Below are 19,953 nucleotides of genomic sequence, written 5' to 3' on the forward strand. Positions count from 1 at the left end.
TTGGTAGGAATTCTGTTGTATCAAAACATAAAATGTTCATACTCTTTGATCATTAATCCCACTCTTAGGAATTTGCCCTAAGGACATATCTTAAAGGTGTTAAAGGTATGTACACAAAGATACACATCAAAAATTAGGAAACACTTAAATGACCATCAATAGTATTTAACAAATACTTTTGTTATGTAAATTATGGTGCACATAAACAATGGAACACTTTTCAGGCAGTAATCTTGGAGTCCAATTTCTGGTCTAAAGACTATGATTGTCTTTACTGCTCTTAAGAATTTGGGTTCCACACTTTAGGTGGAACAAAGTAGAGTTCTTGTAGAGAAATGTGGACAGAACAATAGCCAGCATGAATAGAGGTGCCTGACATAACCATGTTAAATTAGGAGCAGTTGAGGGATTTGGGACATATTTAGGGGATTAGATATATTATGTCTAGGACCAGTGGGTAAAGGTTAGAAGAAAGCAGACTTTGGCTGATTCTAACGGTTAAAATCTATCCATTTGTTCTATTGAACCATAACCAAATAATGAGTTTCTCATCTTTGGAATTATTTAAGCAGAAGCTAGAGGGACCATTCACATCTCATTTTTTATATAACCTCATTAAGATGCCTTTCTTGACCATCCTGCTTAAAACAGCACACACACTCTCAGCACTCTTTTTCCCTCTTACCTTGCTTTATTTTTTCTTTATTTGAAAAGGGCCAGAAACTGTACAGTTATTATCTGGTGTCCCTGTTACCTTCTGGACCAATTGAATTGTATTTATTTGTTTATTTATTTATTGTCTCTCTTCCCCCTTAGAATGTAAGCTCCATGCGGGTAGAGATTTTGGCTGTTTTGTTCTTCGCTGTATCACCTGTGCCTACAACTGGGCTTGGCATATAGTAGTAGTTGCACAATAAATATTTGTTGAATGAATGAATATTAGAGAAAGGGATTAATGCATTCAGCTGGTAGATCTCTTGTGCTTTACATTTTAGGGGACTTCTCATTTTTTAAGGTACTTCTATGCAGTTTGTAAGTCTCTTCAGGGCAGGGATCTTATTTCCTAATAATAAATGTAACTATCATGTGGTATGTTTGTTATAGTTTATAAAACACTTTCGTAAGCATTATTCAGCAATACAAATGAGATGACTGGCTTTCTCTCATCTGTAAGGTGTCAGCTCAGGTGTTTCCTGTGTAGAGCATCTGTCCATAACTTCACCACCTAAGATGGTGCCCAGTCTCTGTCTGTCACATCGCATTATTTTATTTCCTTCAAGTACTTATCACTTATTATCTTATTTATTTTTTTGTGTATTAATTGTGCCTCATCATGCACCAGAATGTAAATTCCATGAGGGTAGGGACCTCCTGCCTTATCCTAGCACTTAGAAAAAGTGTCTGGCACATAGAGGATACTCAAACATCAGTTGAATGAATAATTGAAATCACTCTGTAAATTATAAAATATTAGTTAATAATGTTAATCTTCACAATAATCCTTGACCCAAGTATGGATTAGATTTCCCTGTTCTGCATTCTCAGGGCAACCTATACTACCTCATTAACTTAAATTTATCATAATTGTGCCAGATTATTTGTGTTATTATTTATTTAATACTTCTGTTTATCTCTAAACTGCAGGCTCCATGAGTTTTGTAACCATGTCTGTCTTGTTCCCCTAACATTTAACACAGTGCTTTTGCACTTAGAAGGAGTTTAATAAATATTTATTGAATGAGTGAGTGAGTGTACAATCTTGTGGGATATTGTCTCTGTCTTTCAGATGAGTAAACTGTTGCTTGGAAGGATTAAGTAATTTATTCAAGATGGTTAGTTATAGAAACAAGACTTTAACCAGCATCTTTTGACTCTCAATATCATTCTTTCAATTACACTGTTAGTTTCTAGGCATAGAAGTTAATCAGTACTACGTAGGGAGCCTTTGAAAATACAGATTCTCAGACCACACTCAGAGACTACTGAAAGAGGACCTCTGAAGATGGGTCTCAGAACTGTATATAAAGAAAAATTATTTAGGAGATTTTGATGGTAAGTAGCATTTGAGAATCAATACTATATCTTAGGGGTTGGCAAACAACTATTTGGGGGCCAAATGCAACCCACTGCCAGTTTTTATAAATAAAGTTTTAGTGGAACGCAGCCACGTTCATTCAATTACGTATTGTCTATGGCTGTTTTCATGCTTCAACGTACAGGTTGAGTATTTGTGACAGAGACTGAATGGCCCAAAAAGCATAAAATTTTTTCTGTCTGCCCTTTACAGAAAGTTTGCCAACCCCTGATCTATATTTTATTGCCTGTCCTATTTCTTTTGTGATATTTTAGTGCTTGGTGATGTGGTAGACATGATGTTTGGCTTCATTATAATAGGACACTATAATAGGTGCTCAGATATTCTTATTGAGTCAATAAAAATTATTTGGCAATTTACCTGATAATAAGGGACTAAGCTATAAATAGCCTAAGCAGTCAAATTTAAGAAGAATACTAATCTAGGTATGGTTCAAGCACGTGAACCCTCAACAGTGGGTGAACTGCTTTTAACAAAGAGATTCCTTTTCATTCAGTTGGTAATAGGGTGCTCCCTAAATGGTAGAAGATGTGAGGTTTCTTACCTATATAATAAGGATTGGTTACCATAATTGATACGTGTAATAGAGAACTATAATTCATACCCTAATTATTTTGGTATCCGGATGCTGCTATAATTCCTAAAGCCAAAGTCTTTTGGATGCTTTTGGTCAGAACACAAACTTATACAAGCAACCCAGGACTGACCAAACCTCTTCCTGCACTTTCCTTATACAGTAGCTGTTACCCACATGTAGGTATTTAAATTTAAATTAGTTAAAATTAAATAACATTTAAAATTTAATTCCTCACTCACACTAGCCACATTTCAAGTGTTCAGTAGTGACATGTGTCTAGTGGCTATGGCTACCTTATTGGTCAGCACAGATACAAAACATTTCTTTTATCACAGAAAGTTTTAGTGGGCAGGGCTGCTGTAGATGCTAGAGATCAAGAGCTGCAGTCTAGTCAAATCCAAGACTTACTATTTGACTTATTTATTTGTAAGAATGGAAAAATAATTTTTAATGTTTTCTTTTTCTAACAGCGAATAGTGATGAAAGTATTCAGTCTTTGCTTTAGAGCCATCTGAGCTAAGAGCAAACGCTTTATTAAATTCTGATAAGCTCTTTAAATCTTGACTCCAGGAAATACCCATCTCATTTACCCTATGGGCTAACTGTCTATTCAAGATGATTAATCATTGGCAAGTGCATGAAATTGTTCAGAACTGACTGTGATTTCTGGCCAAATCTATTTGGCTTGGTTAGGATGGTGGGAAAGGAACCAGTTTTAAAACAGAAGCTATAAAGTCAATAGAGTATAAAGTCTTGGCATCATCTTTGGAGTGATTTAGATTTCATTATTCAGTGACTCGTTTTTATTCCCAGCATCTAGTGCTTTTTGCATGGCCCAAAGGGGCCCTGTGCTGCTCCACTGCAGAGGAAGCTTCAAGAAATGCTGGTTTGCTACAGTGTTTTAGCTTGTGAGAGTCTCTGGGACCTTCCCTGCTCCATCATGGGGTCACCTCTAGGTGGGTATTAGAGGGAGATTCGTAATTGATTTAACCTTTAATAAATAACTTGGTAATCTTTTGTGGTCCAGTAAGATATGTCTTTAATAGCCTATCCCTTAAAATGTTTTCCCTGACCCCAATAAGTGTCACCTTAAAGATTGTTTCTCTAGCACAGTGTTCTTCAAACTTTGAGAGGCCCTAAGGCCACTTCAAGAGGCTAAAAGATTCTGTAAATTTCCCAACCTATTCTTAGTTACTGTCATCAGAAATGCTTCTGAGGATCTACTTTTCTCTAAATTAACAGATTTTTGTCATTTTGCACCTCAGAGCAATGCGACAGTGGCAGGGATAGGAACGGGTTAGGGGTGGGTGAGAGACAAACAGTTTTTAGAGTGAGGATTCAAGTACAATCTCACTCATTCTGGCTTTTCTTGCCCTCGACAACTCCTGTTACCCAGTGTCTCAAGATAGTCTCTTCTTTATTCTTTCTGAGCTGAGATGGTAGGATTCAACCACATTAGGTGTTAAAAACAATCATTTGATGGCAATAAGGAACCTTTACAGGAGTCAGATTGTTCAGAAGGAATCTCCTCACCCACTTTCTGCCTCTTCTGTTCTGTTTTCCATGAGCTTTCCTGGATACTTCTTTGAGACACTGGTGTGACTTGCTCTAGCACTCTGGATCACTTTAGGGACTAACATGAAAAACACCTCAGGTCATCTTAGACCATGATTTTAAAACATTGATCTAAAATGATCCACTCAGGTCACCTTGATTCTTCCCCTTAATACTCCTTTGAGCCCAAACAGGGCAAAATAAGTTTTCTTATGCTCCAGACGAGTCTGAAAATAGCCTAATGTTTAGTGTAGGTTACAACCTGAAAGCATTTTTTTAGGAGGTTGACTGTGATAGAGATTTCTATTTCCTTTACAGGTCATTTTACCTGGGACAAATACCTAAAAGAAACATGTTCAGTCCCAGCGCCTGTCCATTGCTTCAAGCAGGTAATTGATTCTCAACATCTTTAGTAGGTGGGAGGCAAATAGTCTTTTCTGGTCCTTAGACAAGCAAAACATGAGGTGGGAGCCCTTGGGCTTCTCACCTGAAGTCCCCAGAATAAACTTCTATGGGAAGAATACAACTCAAGACTCAAAACTCACTATGAGTTTTAGACATTCTCCCCAGCTTCATCCCAAGTAACACCTTCTCCATCTCTTCACCTCCTTGAGGCTATTCTGTGTTACTGAAAACAGTCGCTAATTTTTACTGCAGCTATTAGTTCAGGCAGATAGGAAACAGAGTTATAGCCCTTAGACAATTCTTGAAAGTGGAGCAGTATTCATATCTCTGTATTCAACTCCCCTGCCACAATCTTATCTTTCCATAAGAATACTGGCACTGAATCCCATTGGGGAGTGTGTTAGGACCTCATCAGAGGACATTCAGAGCTTCCTACATAGGATTAAGTGCCCCATACAATGTACAGATGATGTTGACTATATCAGTACATGATAAGGCTAGTAAACAAAGAAGTGTCCTGTTGCTAAATAGAGCTACGCATCAGTAAGTTGTTTATATCTCCCTCCCTTTAGTATTCAATCATTATTTCCACAAACTGTCAATGTTTCACTTTGAGTTTTAATTTTGTCTATGCTCTAAATAAAATAAAAGTACAAATTTAGGACTTTTGCTCATTTGAAATAGCAGACACTAAATTCCTACTCCCACTTGAAATGATTTAAAAAAACAAAATATATTAAATAATAGTTTTCAAGTTGCTGAAGATCAGGCAACCAAGCACAGTGATCTCTGAGAGATGGAAAACAAATGAGTTGAGCCCCCTTATATTTAGTGCCTTAAGATAGTTTTGAGACCATGGCCCAGGAAAGGGAAACCCAGGTTGAGCCTGGGAGATTCCCTAAGTTTAGGAGATGGAACTGAGAGCCCAGGGAAACTAGAATTTTCAGAACAGAGTACCAGAGAAGAGAAAGCTGCACAGAAAGAAAACTGTGGAAACCCCCCTTCAAGTGTTCATCAAAGTACCGTTGTTCAGTATATGCATGTGAGCATCCAAGCCAAGGGAAAAACCGTCTGAAAGGATTAGAAGGATAGTAAAAGGCTAGAGCCTGGTGTTCACACAGGACTGGGAATAGTGCCTGATCCCACCAGCTAGACTGGAAAATCTCACAATTCATGTGGCATTGGGTGGAATACTTGGGAAGTTCCTGCTCAGTAGTGGTAAATGATTAGCCTCAGGATTAGCATGCTCTGAACCTGCCTAACAAACTAAAAGCAAGACTCAAAATGATCAAATTATTTCCAAGTAACGTAACTGCATCTAGGAACACAGCACAAGAAGGGACTGCAAAAATATCCAGCACCTAACAGGTAAAAGTCACAATGTCTGGCATCCAGTCAAAGATAATCCAGCATGTAAGGAGGCAGGAAAGCATAACTAATAATGAACAGAATAGTCAATCAATTGAAACAGAACCTATACAAATCTTAGAATAGCAGATAAAAACATTAAAACAATTAATTATTTTAATTGTGTTCCATATGGTTGAAAGTTAAGCAGAGACATGGAAGATATAAAAAGACTCACATTGAACCACTATGTGCAAAATGAAAAATACACTAGATGGGAAACAGTTAATGGTAGAAAACAAGATTAATAAATGTGGAAACGTAGCAATAGAAGATATCCAAAATGAAACACAAAGAGAAAAAAGAATTTTTAAAAGATGAAAAAGAGATCATTGAGGCATGGGATAACTTCATAGACCATGTAATTGGAGTACCCAAAGGAGAGAAGAGATGGGGGACTGAAAAAGTACTTGAATATAAAAAGGCAAAAAATTTTCCACAATTGAGGAAAACTAAATCCACAGATTCAAGAAGCTAAATGATCCCCTAAAAAAAAGAAACAAGAAGAAAACTATACTAAGGCATGTCATAAATTATCAAAACTAGGGATAGAGAACATCTTAAAAGCAGCCAGAGAAAAAAAGACACCTTATATACAGGGGAACCAAGATAAGAATGACATTATATTTTCTTGTCATAAACAATGCAAACAAGAAGAAAGTTGAGTAACGTTTTCAAAGTGTCAGAAGAAAAACTGTCAACCCAGAATTCTATATCCAGCAAAAATATCTTCCAAAAATGAAAGCCAAATAGAAATACTTTCAGATACACAAAAACTGAAGGAATTCATCACTAGCAGACTCACTGTAAGAAATGTTAAACGAAGTGCATCTTGCAGAAGGAAAATGTTACCAGATAGAATTACAGATCTACAAAAAGGAATGAAAGTCACTAGAAATTGTAATTACAAGGGTAAATACTTAAGATGTTCTTATTAAGTCTCTGTAAAGATAATTGACTGTATAAACAATGATAATAACATTGTGTTGTAGAGGCGATAACATGTATTAGTAAAATGTATAATAACAATAGCATAAAAGCCAAGAGGGGAGAAATCTTAAGTATACTATTATAAAATTCTTGTTAATTTTATTTAATATTAATAAGTATGAAGTAGTATAAAATTACTTGAAGATAAACTGATAATTTAAATATGTTTACTCTAAACCCCAAAGCAACCACTAAAATAATAGAAAACAAATAGCAAGATGGTGGATTTAAGTCCAGCCATATCAATAATCTAATGATAAATGGTCTGGTCTAAATGGCCCAGTTAACAAACTGAGATTGTCACATTGGATAAAAAGTAAGACCCAATTATATACTGCCTGCAAGAAACTGTGCTTTAAATGTAAAGACACAAATAGTTTAAAAGAATGGGAAATTTTACCATGCTGACATTAAGCCATAATAAGGCTGAAATGGCATTTTAATGTCAAAGTATATTCCAGAAGCAAAGGATATTATCAGGTATAAATACAGTAATTTCATCATGAAAAGGGGTCACACAGTCCTTACATGAAGCAAAAAATGATAGAACTGTAAGGAGAGAGATCAATCTAAAATTTGTCTGTAGGGCTCTCTATAATTAAAGAACAAATAGAAAATCAGCAAGTATATAGTAGACTTGAGCAATGCTATCAACCAACTTAACCTAATTGACATATAGAGAACACTCCCCAATAACAGAATATACATTCTTTTCAAGTGCATACAGAGCATTTACCAAGTTAGACCATATTCTAGACCATAAAATAAGGCTTGATAAATTTAAAAGGATTTAAGTAATACAAAGTATGTTCTTTGATTACATTGGAATTAAATTAAAAATCAATAGCAGAAAGTTACCTAGAAAATCTCCAAATATTTGGAAACTAACACATTTCTAAACACCTCATGGATATTTAGAAACACAAAAAGGGACGTTAGAAAGTATTTTCAACTAAACGAAATGAAAGCAGAACATTTCAGAATCTGGAACACTGCTAAAGCAGTAATTTGAGGGAAACTTACAGCACTAAACGCCTATATTAGAAGAGAAGTTTAATTTAGTGACCTCACCTTCCACTTTAAAAAACTAGGGAAAAAAAGAGAAAGTTAATAATAAAAATAGTTATTTTTTAAAAGAGCAAGAAAATCATAGAAATTAGAGCATAAGTCAATGAAATAAAAAACAGAAAAACAACAGAGAAAATTATTGAAACCAAAAGCTGGTTCTTTGCAATGATCAATAAAAGTGATAAACCTCTAGATAGATTAATCAATAAAAGAAAACACAAATTACTAATACCAGAACTGAAAGAAATAACATCACTATTAATTCTACATATATTAAAAGGGTAGTAAAGGAATATTAGGAACAAATTTATGCCTTTAAAATTTGACAAGTTAGATGAAACAGATAATTTTTATGAATGACACAAATTACCAAAGCTCACTCAAGAAGACAGAAAATCTGAATAGTACTATTTCTGTTACAGAAGTTGAATTTGTAGTTAAAAACTTTCCCACAAAGAAAATTCCAGGCCTAGAAAACTTTGCTGGTGAGTTGTTCCAAACATTTAAGGAAAAAGTAATGCAAATTCTACACAGACTCTTCCAGAAAGTTTAAGAGAAAGGAATACCTGCCAACTCATTCTATGTGGTAAGCATTACTCTGATACCAAAACCAGGCAAAGACATTGAAAGGAAAGAAAACTACAAAGCAACATCCCATATGAAAATACATGTAAAAATTCTAAACAAAAATTTTTTTCAGTTTCAATTTTTATTCTCTCAGCATCAAACATCCTTACCTTTTTCTGCTACTATATTTTTATTTTTTTTTATTTTTTTAAAAATTTTATTGGCATATACTTGATTTACAATGTTGTGTTGGTTTCAGGTGTATAGCAAAGGGAGTCAGTTAAACAACAGTTTAAGAAATTGACTCCAACGATATATAAAAATAATTCATCATGACCAAGTGGGTTTTAATTCCTATAATGCAAGGTTGATTTAACATTCAAAAACCAATCAATATAATGCACCATATGGACACACTAATGAAGAAAAATTATGATCATCACAATAGATGCAGAAAAAGTATCTAAAAAAATCCAATGTCCATTACTAATAAAAACTCTCAACAAACAGGAAATAGAAGGGAATTTCCTAAATCCTAAACTCTAGAGGGTATCTCTGAAAAATCTAGTAATAGCATACTTAATGGTGAAAGACTAAATGTTTTCCCTTCAGGTCAGGAACAAGATAAGGATGTCTGCCCTTGCCATTTCTATTCATTGCTGTAGTACCAATGTTACCAGGCCAAAAAAAGAAATAAAAGCAATCCAGATTGAAAGACTAGAACAAACACCAAAGAAAATAAATCAGTGGCAAATAAGTGAATTGATGGTCAATATTTCATTAGGGAAATACAAAGTAAAATCACAATGAGATATCTCTATACATTTGTTTAAATATCACTCATAAAAAAAAAGACTGACCATACCTAATAGTGGCAAGGATGTGGAAGAAATGGAACTTTCATAAAATACTGGTAAAAATGTAAAATGCATCATTACTTCAGAAAATAATTTGACAGAAAAACTTCAACACACTATTGAGCAAAACAAACAAACCAAGAAAACACTAAATAAACTAGGAACTGAATAATACATCCTTAACATGAAAAAATATGTATACCTCAGAACTAAAGCCAGCATTTTACTCAATGGTTAAAAGTAACTCAATAGAAGATATAATGGAAGAGAGACTCCCATTTACAAAAGCAACAAAAAATTAATATTTAGGAATAAACTAACAAATATACAAAACACTTATATAAAGAAAACTTTAGGGGCTTCCCTGGTGGCACAGTGGTTGGGAATCCGCCTGCCGATGCAGGAGACACGGGTTCAAGCCCTGGTCTGGGAAGATCCCACATGCTGCGGAGCAACTGGGCCCGTGAGCCACAACTACTGAGCCTGCGCATCTGGAGCCCGTGCTCTGCAACCGCAGAGGCCACGACAGTGAGAGGCCCACGCACCGTGATGAAGAGTGTCCCCTGCTCACCGCAACTAGAGAAAGCCCTCGCACAGAAACGAAGACCCAACACAGCCAAAAGTAAATAAATAAATTAATTAATAATAAAAAGAAAGTCTCGGGCCATCCAGCCCCAGAGCCAGGTGTGGGCCCTGCCCTACCTTGGCAGGTAAGGGGCCAAGGAAGCTTTAAAAAAAAAAAAAAAAAAGAAAACTTTAGAAAACACCTTAAAAGCATGATTCATTTTAAAAAATTCATAAAGTAAATGTCAAAATTAAGAGTTTCTGCTCTTATTAATTAATTAATAAAAAGAAAGTCTCGGGCCATCCAGCCCCAGAGCCAGGTGTGGGCCCTGCCCTACCTTGGCAGGTATGGGGCCATGGAAGCTTTAAAAAAAAAAAAAAAAAAAAAAAAACTTTAGAAAACACCTTAAAAGCATGATTCATTTTAAAAAATTCATAAAGTAAATGTCAAAATTAAGAGTTTCTGCTCTTCAAAAGACACTGGTAAGAGAAGGAAAATATAAGCCATAGACTTGGAGAAAATATTGACAAATCACAGAGCTGATAGTAATACTCTCCAAATTTATCTATTGATTTGATGTCATTCCTATCAAAGTCCCAGCTGGCTATTTTGCAGAAAATGACAAGTTGATCCTAAAATCATATAGAAATACAAAGAACCCAGAGTAGCCAGAATAATCTCAGAAAAGGGCAACAAAAATAGAGGATTTCCTGATTTCAAAACTTACTACAAAGCTACAGTATTCAAGACAGTGTGGTATTGGCATAAAGATAGACATATAGAACAGTGGATTTGGTTTGAGAGTCCAGAAATAAACTCCTACATTTATGTTCAATTGATTTTGAACAAGGATGCCAAGACAATTCAGTGGGATTTTCAACAACTAATGCAAGAACAAACTGGATATCCACAAACAAGAGAATGGAGTTCGACCCTATCGCCACACCATATACAAAAATTAACTCCCAAGTGGATGATAGTCATAAGAGCTAAAACTATAAAACTCTTAGAAGAAAACACAGGAGTAATCTTCATGACCTTGGATTAGGCAATGGTTTCTTTGATATGGCACTAAAAGCATAAAACAGAATAAAAAGTGTTGTAGATAGATTGAACTTCAAAATTTATCAAAATTAAAAGGTTTTGTGCTTCCCAAGACACTATCAATAAAGTGAAAAGACCCAGCTGCCTTTTGGGAGAAAATATTTCCAAATCATGGATCTGATGAAGGACTTGTATCCAGAAGATATGATGAACAACTCAACAGTTAAGACAAATAATTTCATTTTTAAATTGGCAAAGAATTTGAATAGATATTTTCCAAATATATACAAATGGCCTATAAGCACATAAACGATGCTTAATATCATTAGTCTTTAGGGGAATGTAAATCAAAACTGCAATGAGATATCACTTCACAAATACTAGAATAGCTGAAATCAAAAAGGCAGACAATAACAAGTGTTCATGAGGGTATCGAGAATTGGAACCCTCATATGTTGCTGGTGAGATTATAACATTCTGTGGCCACTTTAGAGAACAGTTTGGAAGTTATTCAGAATGTTAAACATAGAATTAGCATATGACCCAGCAATCTCACTCCTAGGTGTATACCCAAGAGAAATAAAAACATATTATTACACAAAAATTGATACACAAGTGTTCGTGGCATAATTATATATAAAAGCCAAAAAGAGGAAACAACCCAAATGTCTATGAACTGATGAATGGATAAGCAAAAAATGTAGTATATCCATTACAATGGAATGTTATTCAGCAATGAAAATAAATGAAGTACTGATAAACACTACAACATAGATTCAACCTGAAAACATTTTGCCAAGTGAAGAAAGGAGCCACTCACATATTGTGTAATTTCATTTATATTAAACCTCCAGAATAGGCAAATCCACAGAAACAGAAAGTAGATTAATGGTTTCTAGGCATTGGGTTAAGGGGAGAATGGGGAGAGACTGCTAATGGGTATGGGGTTCCTTTCGGGGGGGGGATTGATTAAAATATTCCAAATTTAGATGGAGTGATATTTGCACAACTCTGTGGATATACTGAAACTCACTGAATTATACACTGTAAAAAGGTACATTTTCTGGTATAGGAGTTAAACAAATACCTACCATATGACCCATCCATTCTACTTTCAGATGTTTACCCCGGAGAAAAGAAAGTGTATTTCCAACGAAGATTTATAGATGGATGTTCACAGATTTATTTGTAATAGTTAAAAAGTAGAAATACAACAAACGTTCATCAGCATGATATACTACTCAGCAGTGAAAGGAAATGAATTATTGATACTTTCAGCAGTATGGATGAGTATTAGAGTAGTTTTGCTGAGTGATCATATCTACAAAAAACCTAAAGTCAACATCATACTTAATGGTGAGAAACTAGAAGCTTTCCCACTAAATCAGGAATAGGAATATTCCCTCTCACCACACCTTTTCAACATCATACTGGAAGTCCTAAATGTAGCAATAGGACAAGAAAAGGAAATAAAAGATATACAGATTGGGAAGGAAAAAATAAAACTGGCTTTGTTTGCAGGTGACATTATTGTCTATGTAGAAAATCTGAAATAATCAACAGTAACAACAACAACAACAACAACAACAAGACACCTAGAATTAATAAGCAATTGTAAGAAGGTTGCAGGATACAAGGTTAATATACATAATACAAGCCTAATCAAAATTCCAGCACGTTATTTTATGGATATTGACAAACTGATTCTAAAGGTCACATGGAGAGGTAAAAGATGTAGAATAGCCAAAATGGTATTGAAGGAGAAGAACAAAGTCAGAGGACTGACACTACCCAGCTTCAAGACTTATTGATAAAGCTATAGTAATCAAGACGATGTGGTGCATATATATGGAATCTAAAAAAATAAAAAGTGGTTCTGAAGAAAGTAGGGGCAGGACAGGAATAAAGATGCAGACATAGAGAAGGGACTTGAGGACATGGGGAGGGGGAAGGGTAAGCTGGGACGAAGTGAGAGAGTGGCATGGACTTATATATACTACCAAATGTAAAATAGATAGCTAAAAAAAGAATAGTAGAGCAGAATGCATGTTATATTTTAATTCATATTTTCTATAGTACTTAGGAAGCTCAGATACACTTTCTGAATGTCATCTATTTTAAATGGCTTTTCATAATGTCGTACTTTTCAGAAATGTAATGTTCATTTTATATCATAGGAAGGAAACATTTTACTTAAAAAAAAGATCTCAGTAGCCCAGTTTACTGAAAATTGAGTTTATTTGACTTCTATGTTTGAGAACTTGTCTTTAAAAGCCAAATACATTGGCCAGTGAAACAAAATGAAGAAGTTATCCCAATGGAAGATCTAATTAGTAGCTACATATTTACCATTTCCTTAATGGGCTATTATCCTGAAAGTTTAACTGAATTGTTTTTTTTTTTTGAAAATTCATAAATTGACAGGAGACATTGGCCTTCTTGCATTTTCTTTTAAGAACATCAGTTCTTAACAATATAATTGAAGTAATAATTATTTATAAATACTTTTAGTAATCCATAGTTTAATTAATTTTTTCCAGCTGTGGTTTCCTTAAGGGTACAGCAGGGACAATGCAATTTTACCTTAAAGAGTTGTGAAGATTATATAATCTAACAGATGGAAAACACTTCGTAAACTATAAAATGTAGTACAAATATAAAGTATCAGCTCTACTAACATAGGTTATTTGGACCTATTTTATTATTGTTTTTCCTGTGTTGCATTTTTCCCTTTGACACATGCTCCCTCCCAAAGACTGTCCTATTCACATATCACAGATTTGATGGTTAGGGTAGAAAGGAGTACACATGTCCTTGCCTACAAATTTTAGTAGTTGTGTTTAAAGAAATGCTCTTTGATAGAAATTAAGACCCCCTTAAATGATCAAATAGTTGTTGTATTTAAGTTTTCTAATGTTTTAATTAAAAGACTTAAAATTCTCAAAAAAAAAAAAAAAGAGAATGTGGTGTTAGCAAAAGAAGAAACAGATAGGTAAATGGAACAGAATAGAGAGCCCAGAAACAGTCCCATAAAAATATAGTCAGCCTATCTTTGACAAAGGAACAATGCCAATACAGTGGAGCAAAGATTGTCCTTTCAACAAAGGTCTTAACAACTGGACAGCTGCATGCAAAAAAAAAAAAGGGAATTTATATATGGATCTTACACCCTTCACAAAAATTAATTCAAAATAGACCACACACTTAAATGTGTAGAACACAAAACTATAAAGCTCCTAGAAGATAACATAGGAGAAAACCAAGATGACCTTGGATATGGCAATGACTTTTTAGATACAACACCAAAGGCACAGTTCATGAAAGAAATAATTGATAAGCTGGACTTCATTAAAATAAAACCTTCTGCTCTGTGAAAGACACTGTCAAGAGAATGAGGAGACAAGCCACAGACTGGGAGAAAATATTTGCAAAAGACATGTCTGACAAAGGACTTATCCAAAATATACAAAGAACACTTAAAAACTGGAAATAAAAAAATAACTCAAAAAATGGGCCAAAGATGTTAACAGACACCTCACCAAAGAAGGTCGGCAGATGACAAAAAAGCATAAAAAAGATGTTCTAAATCATATGTCATCAGAGAAATGCAAATTAAAACAACAGTGAGATACCACTGCATACGTATTGTAATGCCAAAATCCAAAACACTGATAACACCAAGTTCTGGCAAGGATGTGGAGCAATAGGAATTCTCATTCATTGCTTGTGGGAATGCAAAATGTTGCAGACGTTTTGTAAGACAGTTTGGTGATCTCTTATAAACTAAACATACTCTTACCATACAATCTGGCAATTGCCTTCCTTGGTATTTACCCAAAGGAGTCGAATATTTATGTCCACACAAGAACCTGTGTATATTTATGGATGTTTAATGCAACTTTATTCATAATTGCCAAAACTTGGAAGCAACCAAGATGTTCTTCAGTAGGTGAATGGATAAATAAACTGTGGTATAGCCAGACAATGGAATATTATTCAGCCCTAAAAAGAAATGAGCTATCAAGCCATGAAAAGACATAGAGGAAGCTTAAATGCAGCTTACTAAGGGAAAGATGCCAATCTGAAAAAGCTATGTACTGTATGATTCCAACCATATGACATTCTGGAAAAGGCAAAACTATGGATACAGTAAAAAGATCAGTTGTTGCCAATGACTGAGTGGATGAGTAGGCAAAGTACAGAGGATGTTTAGTGCAGTTAAACTATTTTGTATGATCCTATAATGATTGATACATGTCTACATTAGACCAAATTCATAGAATATACAACACCAAGAGAGAACCCTAATGTAAACTGTGGACTTTGGGTGATTATGATGTGTCAGTGTAGGTTCATCAGTTTTAACAAATGTGGTAGGGGATGTTGATAATAGGGGAAACTCTGCACCTGTTACGGCAGGATGTTTATGGGAAAGCTCTGTACCTTCCTCTCAGTTTTGCTAAGTTTTGAACCTAAAACTGCTCTAAAAAAATGTGGTCGTAACAAAAAAATAATGAATTATTGATACATTCAACAAATGAATGAATATCAGAATAGTTATGCTGAGTGAAAGAAAGTAGACCCCCAAAAAAAGTATATTTTCTATGATTCCATTTAAGTCTAGAAATGCAAACCAGTCTACACTGATAAAAAGTAAAGCAATATTTGCCTGGAAAGAGGGGTCTGGGAAGAGTTAGACAGAGAGATTATAAAAGGATATGCAAGACTTGAGAGTGTGTCCATGTTCCTTATCTTGATTGTGGTGATGTTTTCCAGGGTGTACGTGATGTATATGGTGTCATGAGTGTATACATATGTCGGTACTTACCAAAGTGTATAGTTTATTGTATGTCAATTATAACTAAAAGTTGTTTTAAAAAATAGGTATTGATTTGTAAGTTAATGTCGAAGTAAGAAAAAAAATCAACTGCCAGTGGTTAGTCTGTGTGGTAGACATACAAACCAATACACTGAAATGCTCCATGAAGAGACACTAAGGATATGATAGTTTAATAAGATGATGTCTAAAAAGAAAATGTTAAGAACACCTGGAGGGTTAAGGATTTGGAGGCGATAGGATGAAAAACAGCATTTAAGCAAGGGCCACTTGAGACACTCTTGTCCTTTTCTTACTGGTGAGTCGATATTTGATGCTTCAGTGGAAAGTAATTTTTTCCCTTTCATTTTACATTTCAGTGTTTATTTTGTATGAAACCCTTCCTAAGTATTAGGGAATAATTCAGGGGGGTTGTTCCTGACCCAGCTGTAACCAGTTTGAGTCCAAAGCATAAACTTTCAGGTTCCATCTCTTAATATCCTTACTGAAAATGCCATTTATTCTTAGTTTGCCTAATCCCCATGGCTTGTTCTCCGCAGTCCTACACACCTCCAAGCAACGAGTTCAAGATCAGTATGAAATTGGAAGCACAGGATCCCAGGAACACCACATCTACCTGTATTGCCACAGTAGTTGGACTGACAGGCGCTCGCCTCCGCCTTCGCCTTGATGGCAGCGACAACAAGAATGACTTCTGGCGTCTGGTTGACTCAGCTGAAATCCAGCCTATCGGGAATTGTGAGAAGAATGGGGGTATGCTGCAGCCCCCTCTGGGTGAGTAACTAGACCCAAGCTCTCCCTAGTCCATTAGTTATCTTCCCCAAATTGTACATCCTGTTAAAGGAAAACAGGGTCTTCTGCGTATCCCTTCTTTTTCATATGGTCCGAAAGAAAAGGCGCACCTAAAATGACCTGAAAAATCTGGACCTGTCCATTCTACATTAATTTATAATATCCAAGCTTCTCCCAAGCTCTTCTTTTTCTAACAAGAAACCACACATTTCATCCTTCTTTGTCACTTCCCCTTTACCCTGAGAAAAAGAGTAGAAGGAGATCTTGACATTTAACTTGCCTCAAAAAACCATAGAGTTTTCGCCAAATCCTACAGTGATAACAGGAAGTGAGAGAAAAATCTCCCAGTAGAAAGGATGACTATTACAAAGATCTGTTATCTCCTTTCCCCTAAATTTTTACTTGGTCCTTGGAATTTTCTCACTTTGAATCAATTATTAAGTAAAGTGCATTATTTTACTTAAACTAATAACCCCACTGTATTTTTCTTCTCAAGATCAGATTCACCTTTTTTTGCCTCTATATACCCGAATGATTTAGCCCATCTCATCAGTTACTATTAATCACTATTGCAGTGAGTCTCAACAGAGGATAGAGAGAGATGGGTTATAGGCTATGTTCCCTTCAGGAGACTGTGCTAAATTAAATGAACATTAGAGGACAGTATCATTTGAAAGACCTCCCCAGGTGGTTATTTAACATTTTCCTCCATTAAAAAAAATTATTTGTAATGTAAACTTTCAAATGTATACAAAAGTAGAAAAAAATAGCACAGTGAATGTCCATGTATCCTTTATCCTTGATAGTCAGTCTTGTTTTCTTTGTACCTATACACACTCCCTGCCTGCTCCTGCCCAATTGCCTAAACATAGTATTTTATCATTAAATATTTAGTATGTATCTCTCATAGTTAATATTTTAAAAGCATAATCATAATAACATTATCACATGTAAATAATGATAATTCCTTAATATCAACGAATATTTACTCAGTGTTTAAATTTTCCCTACTGTCTGTCTATCTGTCTGTCTCTTTCTCTCTCTCTTTATTCCATTTTCTTTGAATCAGGATCCAAATAAAATCAACATATTGCAGTTGGTTGATATGTCCCTTAAGTCTCTTTTAGTCTATGGGTTCTCCTTCTCTCTCTTATTTTTTCTTGCAACTTATTTGTTGAAAAACCTAAGTCATTTGTCTTTAAATTTTCCCACAATTAGATTTTGCTGATTGTATCTCTGTGGTATCATTTAACGTGTTTCTCTGTCCTCTCTTCCTAGAAATTGGTAACTAGATCTAGAGGCTTGATCAGGTTAAGGTTCAATTTTTTCAATAAGAATATTTCATAGGTGGTGGTCTTTATTAGGAAGCATATATGGTCTGGTTGTCTCTCATTTTATAATGTAGCAGCCATTACTGCTTATGGTCTAGAGCAGGGGTTGACAGATTTTCTTAAAGAGTCAGATAGTAAATATTTCAGGCTTATGGGCCATACCTTCTCTGTTGTAACTAGTCAGCTTTGTCCTTGTAATATGAAAGTAGCCGTAGATGATACATAAACAAATGGGCAAGGATGTGCTCCAATAAAGCTTTATTGACAAAAACAGGTGGCCAGCCTTCTGGCTATAGTTTGCTGACCCCTGATTTAGACCCATCACTTCATAATGGTTGCAAAATGGGAAATTTTAATATTATCATTCGGTCCACGTAAATTAAATGGAACATGTCTATTAAAATAAACTTTCATCAACTATTTGGTTATCCTAAAGTACAGTTCATGCAGGAAAGACAGTTTAAATGCTTGATTCTTTTCTTTATTTACCAATTTTCAAAATAATAAATTGGATTACCATCATCCTCCAAAATTATTTATGGATAGTGTTGTTGTTGTTGTTTAGTATCATAAACTCAAAGATTCTTATATAACTGATGTGTTTCACTCCATTGCACTAACTGTCCTTATTGATTCTTGAATTATCCCATCTTTGGCATCATATATATATAAATCATTCTTAAAGTGAAATCTATAAAACAGAGTATATTCAAAGAAATCCCCTTCACCTTATCCCTTTCTTCTGCTATAGGGTAACCACTTTCTTTTAATTTAATAGTTTATACTCCATTTTTTAAAAAATAAACAGGGCTTCCCTGGTGGCGCATTGATTGAGAGTCTGCCTGCCGATGCAGGGGACGCGGGTTCGTGCCCTGGTCTGGGAGGGTCCCGCATGCTGCGGAGCGGCTGGGCCCATGAGCCATGGCCGCTGAGCCTGCGTGTCCGGAGCCTGTGCTTCACAACGGGAGAGGCCACAACAGTGAGAGGCCCGCGTAACGCAAAAAAAAAAAAAAAAAAAAAAGCAAATATATCCGTGTGAGTGTGTGTGTGTACATACATACATATGTATCCCCTGTCTTCTTATATAAATGACAGCATATTATACATACTTTCCTCAATCTTACTTTTTTCATTTAGCAATATATCCTAAATATATCCTGACTTCTTAGTTGTATGAAGATGTTCCTCATTCCTTTTTGTAGCTGCATAGTACCATAAGATTCTCAACTTACTTTATGAATCACTGTTTAGAAGCATCTTGATAGGCTATTAAAAAATGTAAGTTCCCAGGGATAATGGTGACCATCTAAATCAAAATCTTTCCATAAATTCTCTTGAAATATACAGATCAAAAAGAAAAGAAAATCAAACCACCCATAACTCATGCCTAAACATAACCAGGAGTCAAGAATACCACAGATGGGAATGTAAATTGATACAGCCACTATGGAGAAGAGTATGGAGGTTCCTTAAACAACTAAAAATAGAACTACCATACAACCCAGCAATCCCACTACTGGGCATATACCCTGAGAAAACCATAATTCAAAATGAGTCATGTACCACAATGTTTATTGCAGTTGTATTTACAATAGCCAGGACATGGAAGCAACCTAAGTGTCCATCGACAGATGAATGGATAAAGAAGATGTGGCACATATATACAATGGAATATTATTCAGCCATAAAAAGAAACGAAATTGAGTTATTTGTAGTGAGGTGGATGGGCCTAGAGTCTGTCATACGGAGTGAAGTAAGTCAGAAAGAGAAAAACAAATACCGTATGCTAACACATATATATGGAATCTAAAAAAAAAAAAGAAAGGTTCTGAAGAACCTAGGGGCAGGACAGGAATAAAGATGC

The 19,953-nt window shown here is 35.1% G+C and overlaps 1 protein-coding gene across 20 annotated transcripts in view; it reads left to right on the top strand.

Annotated features, from left to right (window-relative positions):
- Window positions 1-19,953, top strand: part of SCMH1 (Scm polycomb group protein homolog 1) — a 207,019-nt gene that overhangs the window by 69,899 nt on the left and 117,167 nt on the right. For 14 of the 20 annotated variants that reach the window (XR_003678541.2, XR_003678540.2, XR_008616609.1 and 11 more), the window contains 2 exons: window positions 4,545-4,615; window positions 16,506-16,740. Coding sequence is in view for 17 of the 20 variants with exons in the window: in XM_028485590.2 (XP_028341391.1) it covers window positions 4,545-4,615; window positions 16,506-16,740 (306 nt within the window). In the remaining 3 variants the exon portion in view is untranslated. Of the gene's footprint in view, window positions 1-3,485; window positions 3,629-4,544; window positions 4,616-16,505; window positions 16,741-19,953 lie in introns of all 20 variants that reach the window. The other 6 variants (XM_028485618.2, XM_028485630.2, XM_028485634.2 and 3 more) reach the window with 2 other exon arrangements.

Source organism: Physeter macrocephalus, chromosome 3, assembly GCF_002837175.3.
Source record: "Physeter macrocephalus isolate SW-GA chromosome 3, ASM283717v5, whole genome shotgun sequence".
NCBI classification, from domain to species: Eukaryota; Metazoa; Chordata; class Mammalia; order Artiodactyla; family Physeteridae; genus Physeter; species Physeter macrocephalus.